The 8,946-nt window shown below is 44.5% G+C and overlaps 1 protein-coding gene across 1 annotated transcript in view; it reads left to right on the forward strand.

The window, feature by feature from the left end:
* PRPF3 (pre-mRNA processing factor 3) overlaps positions 1 to 8,946 on the forward strand; it is a 38,259-nt gene that overhangs the window by 9,211 nt on the left and 20,102 nt on the right. Inside the window, exons 5-8 of the mRNA XM_011937953.1 lie at positions 2,019 to 2,102; positions 2,316 to 2,536; positions 4,761 to 5,067; positions 7,678 to 7,844. Coding sequence (XP_011793343.1) covers positions 2,019 to 2,102; positions 2,316 to 2,536; positions 4,761 to 5,067; positions 7,678 to 7,844 — 779 coding nt within the window. The remainder of the gene's footprint in view (positions 1 to 2,018; positions 2,103 to 2,315; positions 2,537 to 4,760; positions 5,068 to 7,677; positions 7,845 to 8,946) is intronic.

The following is an 8,946-nucleotide window of genomic DNA, read 5'->3' on the forward strand; positions in this document are numbered from 1 at the left end:
ATTCACAATATATCCTTTTGCAATTTTTCTTTTTTTTTTTTTTGAGACGGAGTCTTGCTCTGTCACCCAGGCTGGAGTGCAATGGCGTGATCTCGGCTCACTGCAGCCTCTGCCTTCTGGGTTCAAGCTATTCTTCTGCCTCAGACCCCCAAGTAGCTGGGATTACAGGTGCACACCACCACTCCTGGCTAATTTTTTTGTATTTTTAGTAGAGGCGGGGTTTCACCATGTTGGTTAGGCTAGTCTTGTACTCCTGAGCTCGTGATCCGCCTGCCTTGGCCTCCCAAAGTGCTGGTATTACAGACATGAGTCACCGGCCCGGCCTGTAATTTTTCATTTTATTATCTTATTTTATTTTATTTTTTGAGACGGAGTCTCGCTCTTGCACTGTTGCCCAGGCTGGAGTGCAGTGGTGCAATCTCAGCTCACTGCAGCCTCCGCCTCTTGGATTCAAGCAGTTCTCCTGTCTCAACCTCCTAAGTAGCTGGGATTACAGGTGTGCATCACCATGCCCAGCTAATTTTTGTATTTTTAGTAGAGACTAAATTTAGTTTCACCATGTTGGGCAGGCTGGTCTCAAACAGCTGACCTCGTGATCCACCCACCTCGACCTCCCAAAGTGCTGGGATTACAGGCGTGAGCCACTGCGCCCAGCAGTGTAATTTTTTATTTTTTTATTTTCTTATTTATTTATTTAGAGATGGAGTCTCCCTCTCTTGCCCAGGCGGGAGTGCTGTGGCATGGTCTTGGCTAACTATAACCTCCGCCTTCTGTGTTCAAGCAATTCTCCTGCCTCAGCCTCCTGAGTAGCTGGCATTACAGGCACCCACCACCACATCTGGCTAATTTTTATATTTTTACTAGAGATGGTGTTTCACCATATTAGCCAGGCTGGTCTTCAGCTCCTGACCTCAAGTGATTCACCCACCTCAGCCTCTCAAAGTGCTGGGATTATAGGCGTGAGCCACCATGCCTGACCCTTCTGTAATTTTTGAATTTTGAATATCACCTATTCAAAAAAAAATGTTAAAGACAAATTTTTAAAAATATCTGGAAGCTCTTTGCAAAATGCAAGAGGAGTTGTTTGACCATACCCTCAAAGCTTATCATTCTGAACTTCTTTAGTACAGAAGGGGTTTATAGAGACTAGGGAGCAGGTCTTTGCACCATCGTCTCTTGTTTCCCAAACTAGTAGTTCAAGTACTAATACCATGATTTTTTTTAAAAAATTAAGTTTAGGCTGGGAGCAGTGGCTCACGCCTTTCATCCCAATACTTTGGGAGGCCAAGGCAGGCGGATAAGGAGATTGAGACCATCCTGGCTAACAGGGTGAAACCCTGTCTCTGCTAAAAATACAAAATCCATCCTGGCTAACAGGGTGAAACCCCGTCTCTACTGAAAATACAAAAAATTAGCCGAGTGTAGTGGTGAGCGCCTGTAGTCCCATCTACTTGGGAGGCTGAGGCAGGAGAATGGCGTGAACCCGGGAGGCAGAGCTTGCAGTGAGCCAGGATCGCGCCACTGTACTCCAGCCTGGGCCACAGAGTGAGACTCCGTCTCAAAAATAAAAATAAAAAAATTAAGCATAATATTTTGTGTAGGTTCTGTTAGGTTTGCATGCATTATTTAAGTGGTTACAATAGACCTATAAGGTAGGTACTGTTTTTTCTCTCCCTTTTAGATGCTTAGGAGGTTTAGAGACTAAGTTCCTTATCCAAGATTACAAAGGCATTAAGTGTCAGAGTTAAGATTCAAACTCAGGTTTCTCTGACTCCAGAGTCTCAATCATCACACTGTATTGCTACCTAATATGCTAATCTTGCCTTAGGAACTTGGGTTGAAAAATTCCAGTGCACACTTTTATCTTGACTAAATTTTTTGCACTGTGGTAGGCAATATGTGGTATATTCAAAAAATTGTAAGTGTCTAGACCTGAGAGCCTTGTGTGTTTAAAAACCTGAATGGGAGAAGTAAAGAGGAGAAATTAACAGTTTTTCAATTTTTTTCCTCGAGAGCAGATCAAACAGATGATGGAGGCAGCAACACGACAAATCGAGGAAAGGAAAAAACAGCTGAGCTTCATTAGCCCCCCTACACCTCAGGTATTGTGTCTAGATTACTCTGAAAACAATAGTCTTTGGCACAGAATTTCTTGCAATCCACTCAAAATGAGAGACCAGAAGAGGTGACTGCATGTTTCACTTCATAATCATCTACTACAGTCTACCATGATGTGTGTGTGTGTATCTGTGTGTATGCATGTGTATTTGCCTGCCTGTCTTAATGCCTCTGATTTCTTTTACTCTATCTCACAGCCAAAGACTCCTTCTTCTTCCCAACCAGAGCGACTTCCAATTGGCAACACTATTCAACCCTCCCAGGCTGCCACTTTCATGAATGATGCCATTGAGAAGGCAAGGAAAGCAGCTGAACTACAAGCTCGAATCCAAGCCCAGCTGGCACTGAAGCCAGGACTCATCGGCAATGCCAACATGGTGGGCCTGGCTAATCTCCATGCCATGGGCATTGCTCCCCCGTGAGTGTCTATTTCATGGAATACCTTTTCATTTCTGAAGTTTGAGAAGCAATAAATACCTTTGAATGTTACTGATCTGGCTGGGCGCAGTGCCTCAGGCCTGTAATCCTAGCACTTTGGGAGGCCGAGGTAGGTGCATCACCTGAGGTCAAGAGTCAGGAGTTTGAGACTAGCCTGACCAATATGATGAAACCCCATCTCCACTAAAAATACAAAAATTAGCTGATGGCCAGGCACGGTGGCTCAAGCCTGTAATCCCAGCACTTTGGGAGGCCGAGGTAGGTGCATCACCTGAGGTCAAGAGTCAGGAGTTTGAGACTAGCCTGACCAATATGATGAAACCCCATCTCCACTAAAAATACAAAAATTAGCTGATGGCCAGGCACGGTGGCTCAAGCCTGTAATCCCAGCACTTTGGGAGGCCGAGACGGGTGGATCATGAGGTCAGGAGATCGAGACCATCCTGGCTAACCCGGTGAAACCCCGTCTCTACTAAAAAAATACAAAAAACTAGCCGGGCGAGGTGGTGGACGCCTGTAGTCCCAGCTACTCGGGAGGCTGAGGCAGGAGAACGGCCTAAACCCAGGAGGTGGAGCTTGCAGTGAGCGAGATCCGGCCACTGCACTCCAGCCTGGGTGACAGAGCAAGACTCCATCTCCAAAAAAAAAATTAGCTGGACGTGGTGGTGCATGCCTGTTATTCCAGCTACTTGGGAGGCTGAGGCAGGAGAATCACTTGAATCCAGGAGGCAGAGGTTGCATTGAGCTGAGATCATGCCACTGCACTCCAGCCTGGGTGACAGAGGGAGACTCTGGCTCAAAAACAACAACAACAAAATTACTGATCCTCTTTTTCCACAGAACTTAGATCATTTCTCACAGTTCCATATTTCTTATGTGTGATTGATTAACCAGTTGAATTTTTTCTCTTGGCTTCCCTGTTGTTGCAGGGTTTATTATCTTCTTATGATTGATGTAACTGAGATTAAGGTTATTCTTCTGATATTGGAGCTCTGAATAGAGCCAGGTTTCCTTCCTGGTTTCAAACTCAGATTTATCCATTAAACCACGTTGTGTGAGATCAGATCTGAGGTTCCTCTGCAACTGGTCAAAGATGTTACACTTTTTTTTTTTTAGCATCTACAGTTGGTCTGGCATCCCATGACTGATGTAAGAATTCAGGGATAAAGAAAGATAGGATTATAAATTCATATAATTTATAAACTCATTTCGTTTGGTTGTCCTGTATACTGAAATATCTACTTTGATATTTTTAATCAAGATGTTATTGGCAGGTCGTGGTGACTCACACTTGTAATCCCAGCGCTTTGGGAGGCTGAGACTGGCAGATTGCTTGAGCTCAGGAGTTCAAGACCAGCCTAGGCAACGTGGCAAAACCCCATCTCTCTAAAAAATACAACAATTAGCCAGGCATGGTAGAGCATGCCTGTAGTTCCAGCTGCTTAGGGGACTGAGGTGGGAGAATTTCTTTGAGCCTGGGAGGTTGAGGTTGCAATGAGCTGTGATTGTGGCACTGTACTTTAGCCTGGGCAACAGAGTGAGACCATGTCTCAAAAAAAAGATGGTATTACTCACGGATGAGATTGTTCCCTAGAGTTATTTTATCGCCTTTTTTTTTTTTGAGAGGGAGTCTCACTCTGTTGCCCAGGCTGGAGTGCAGTGGTGTGATCTCGGCTCTCTGCAACCTCCACTTCTTGGGTTCAAGGAATTCTGCTTTAGCCTCCCAAGTAGCTGGGACTACAGGTGCCCGTCTAAATTTTGTATTTTTTGTAGAGATGGGGTTGCACTATGTTGCCAAGGCTGGTCTCGAACTCCTGGGCTCAAGCGATCCACCTGCCTCAGCCTCCCAAAGTGCTGGGATTACAGTGTGAGCCACCACGCCCGTCCATCCAAATAACTCTTACAGAGAAGGCACTGCACCCTCAACTTCCTGGGCTCAAGTGACCCTTCTCAACCTCCTGAGTAGCTGGGACCAAAGGTATATGCCACCACACCCAGCTAATTTTAAATTTTTTGTTGAGATGAGATCTCCTTGTGTTGCCCAGATTGGTCTCTAACTCCTGGGCTCAAGTGATCCCTCTGCCTTGGCCTCCCAAAATGCTGTGGTTCTAGGCTTGAGCCACCACACCTGGCTTTATTTTGTTTGTTTTTTGTTTGCCTTAATGTTCCATACAGGATTTATTTCTTTGCGGGCTATTTTTCAGGAAGGTGGAGTTAAAAGACCAAACGAAACCTACACCACTGATCCTGGATGAGCAAGGGCGCACTGTAGATGCAACAGGCAAGGAGATTGAGCTGACACACCGCATGCCTACTCTGAAAGCCAATATTCGTGCTGTGAAGAGGGAACAATTCAAGCAGCAACTAAAAGAAAAGCCATCAGAAGACATGGAATCCAATACCTTTTTTGACCCCCGAGTCTCCATTGCCCCTTCCCAGCGCCAGAGACGCACTTTTAAATTCCACGACAAGGGCAAATTTGAGAAGATTGCTCAGCGATTACGGACAAAGGTATCTGGCTTATAGTATAACACAGATTTTAGAAAAAGTTAAGAAGCTGACAGGAAAACATTGTTAAATCTCTGTTCTAGGAAATTAGATAAATAGGTCATTTAAAGCAGCAGTCCTCAACCTTTTTGGCATCAGGGACTCATTTCATGGAAGACAATTTTTCCCCTGGAGTAAGGATGGTTTTGTGATGGTTCAAGCACATTACCTTTATTGTGTACTTTATCATTATTACTATTTTCGAGATGGAGTTTTCCTCTTGTTGCCCAGGCTGGAATGCAATGGCATGATCTCGGCTTACAACTTCTGCCTCTCAGGTTCAAGTGATTCTCCTTCCTCAGCCTCCCGAGTAGCTGGAATTACAGGCATGTACAACCACGCCTGACTTATTGTGTATTTTTGGTAGAGATGGGATTTCTCCATGTTAGGCTGGTCTTGAACTCCTGACGTCAGGTGATCTGCCCACCTTGTCCTCCCAAAGTGCTGGGATTACAGGCGTGAGCCACCACACCCGCCTTTTTTGGCAGGGGAGGGGGGACGGAGTCTTGCACTGTTACCTGGGCTGGAGTGCAGTAGTGCAATCTCAGCTCACTGCAACCTCCACCTCCTGGGTTCAAGCCATTCTCCTGCTTCAGCCTCCTGAGTAGCTGGGACTACAGGCGTGCGCCACCATGCCTGACTAATTTTTTGTATTTTTACAATAGAGACAGGGTTTCACTGTGTTGGCCCAGCTGATCTTAAACTCCTGACCTTGTGGTCTGCCTGCCTTGACCTCCTAAAGTGCTGGGATTACAGGTGTGAGCCACCGTGCTGACTTCTATTATTATTTTATTTTAATATATGATGAAATAATTATGTAACTCACCATAATCTAAAATCATTGGGAGCCTTGAGTTTGTTTTCCTGCTGAGATGGTCCCATCTGGGTGTGATGGGAGACAGTGACAGATCATCAGGTCTTAGATTCTCATAAGGAATGTGCAACACAGCCCCCTCGCATGTGCAGTTCACAATAGGGTTCACTCACCTATGAGAATCTAATGCCACCGCGGATCTGACAGGAGGTGGAGCTCAGACCATAATACAGGTAATAGGGAGCAATTGTAAGTACAGATGAAACTTTGTTGGTTTGCCTGCTGCTCACCTCCTGCTGTACAGCCCAGTTCCTAAAAGGCCACAGACTGGTGGGTTGGGGACCCCTGATTTAAAGCAATGAATAATTTGAAAATATGCTGGACGAGGTAGCTTAAGCCTGTAATCCCAGCGCTTTGGGAGGCCAAGGTGGGTGTATCACAAGGTCAGGTGTTCGAGACCAGCCTGCCCAACATGGTGAAACCCTGTCTCTACTAAAAATACAAAAATTAGCCAAGCGTGGTGGCGGGCGCCTGTAATCCTAACTACTTAGGAGGCTGAGGCAGGAGAATCACTTGAAATTGGAAGGTGGAGGTTGCAGTGAGCCGAGATCGCACTACTACACTCCTGCCTGAGCGAAAGAATGAAACTCCGTCTCAAAAAAAAATTTTAAGCAGATTTTACTTCCTAATTAGTTTCTACATAAGTGGAAATATTATTAAATTGAGTTTGAAAATTCTTCACATACAACTAAGTGGAGGGAAACAATTTGAAACATTCTGACTGACTGAGCAAGACTTGCCTGGAGTTAAAATTTCCTGCAAACAGTACACCTGGAGAGTTGAATTGATTGTATATTGAATGACCTTTGCCTTTTTATCCTCTCAAAGTGAGGTTTTCATAAAATTCTATTTCTGTGTATTTACTGTAGGCATATACTGTGGAGTGAAGGGAGAGGGTGAAGGTGAGGATCTATGTAAATGAACTAAATAAATGATAAAATAAAGCAGAACAACTCCTTTCTAAACTTTCAGAATGAACTTGTTGCATTAGGTGTAAAGAGTTCAAAGGGGAAATGTTTTAAAATTTGGGATTATTAGCCAGGCGTCGTGACTCACGCCTAAAATCCCAGCACTTTGGGAGGCCGAGGTGGGTGGATCACGAGGTCAGGAAATTGAGACCATCCTGGCTAACACGGTGAAACCCCTTTTCTACTAAAAATACAAAATAATTAGCCAGGCGTGATGGCGGACGCCTATAGTCCCAGCTACTCAGGAGGCTGAGGCAGGAGAATGGCGTGAACCTCGGAGGTGGAGCTTACAGTGAGCCAAGATGGCACCACTGCACTCCAGCCTGGGTGACAGAGCCAGACTCCATCTCAAAAAAAAAAAAATTGGGAATCTGGCCCCACACAGTGGCTCATGCCTGTAATCCCAGCACTTTGGGAGGCCGAGGCAGGTAGATCACCTGAGGTTGGGAGTTTGAGACCAGGCTGACCAACATGAAGAAACGCCTTCTCTACTAAAAATAGAAAATTAGCGGGGGTTGGGGGCCAATGCCTGTAATTCCAGCTACTCCGGAGGCTTAGGCAGGAGAATGGCTTGAACCTGGGAAGTGGAGGTTGCTTTTAGCCAAGACCATGCATTGTACTCCAGCCTGGGCAACAGAACGAAACTCCATCTCAAAAAAAAATTGAGATTCTACACATTCTGTTTTCTGTCATTCCAATTTATCTTTCTGTCTTGGATTATCTTGTTTTTAGGCTCAACTGGAGAAGCTGCAGGCAGAGATTTCACAAGCAGCTCGAAAAACAGGCATCCATACTTCGACTAGGCTTGCTCTCATTGCTCCTAAGAAGGAGCTAAAGGAAGGAGATATTCCTGAAATTGAGTGGTGGGACTCTTACATAATTCCCAATGGCTTTGATCTGTGAGTTTGTTTTAGTACCTTTTTAAAAAAAACAGTTTTTAATCAGCTGAGTTTAAGATTCAAGTTAATACCTTTTAGTAAAGCTAGTGGGAAGGATGGTACTCATTCATTAATTAAAATTTTAAAATCCAAGAAAGATAACTAACTACACAAGCTCCTGTGTTTTTTGTTTTGTTTTGTTTTGTTTATTTTGAGAGGGAGTCTTGCTCTGTCACCCAGGCTAGAGTACAGTGTCATGATCTCAGCTCACTGCAACCTCCACCTCCCGGGTTCAAGAGATTCTCCTTGAACCTCAGCCTCCCGAGTAGCTGGGACTACAGGTGTGCACCACCACGCCTGTCTGCTTTTTGTATTTTTGGTAGAGAGAGGGTTGTGCCATGTTGGCCAGGCGGGTCTCAAACTCCTGACCTCAGGTGATCTGCCTGCCTTAGCCTCCCAAAGTGTTAGGATTACAGGCATGAGCCACTGCACCAGGCCAAGCTCCTGCATTTGTAAGTGATGTATCATATAGGTTGTTTTTAGCTTTTGGGGTTAATGTAGGATAACTAGGGACACAAATAATCTACAAAAGCAAAGTCTCTAATTATTTTTGCTCTGTTACACATTGTTGCCTGTTTTTAGCATTATTTTCCTTAATTACATTCTTTTGCTACATATTATAGGTGTTTACATTTCCTAAAGATCTCATTGTGATAGAGCAAGGATTATTAGTTGGTAGGTAAGATAATTGTAAATATATCTTATAAGGCTGAGCTTGGTGGCTGACACCTGTTATTTCCAGCACTTTTGGAGGCTGAGGGCTGAAGGATTGCTTGAGCCCAGGAGTTAAAGACCAGCTTGGGCAATATGGTGAGACCTCATTTCTATAAAAATTAAAAAAGAAAAAAAAAGTAGCTGGGCATAGTGGCTTGGCTACCCAGGAGGCTGATGTGAGAGAATCACTCGAGTCCAGGAGTGTCTGTGCTGCAGTTAGCTGTGATCATGACCACTGCACTCTAGCCTGGACAACAGAGTGAAACTCTGTCTCAAAAAAAAAGGATATAAGACACATTTGAGGAGCTTTAAATATATCTGCGCCATCATTCTTTTTTTTTTTTTTTTT

This window comes from Colobus angolensis, unplaced genomic scaffold (assembly GCF_000951035.1).
Source record: "Colobus angolensis palliatus isolate OR3802 unplaced genomic scaffold, Cang.pa_1.0 Scaffold169, whole genome shotgun sequence".
NCBI lineage: Eukaryota > Metazoa > Chordata > Mammalia > Primates > Cercopithecidae > Colobus > Colobus angolensis.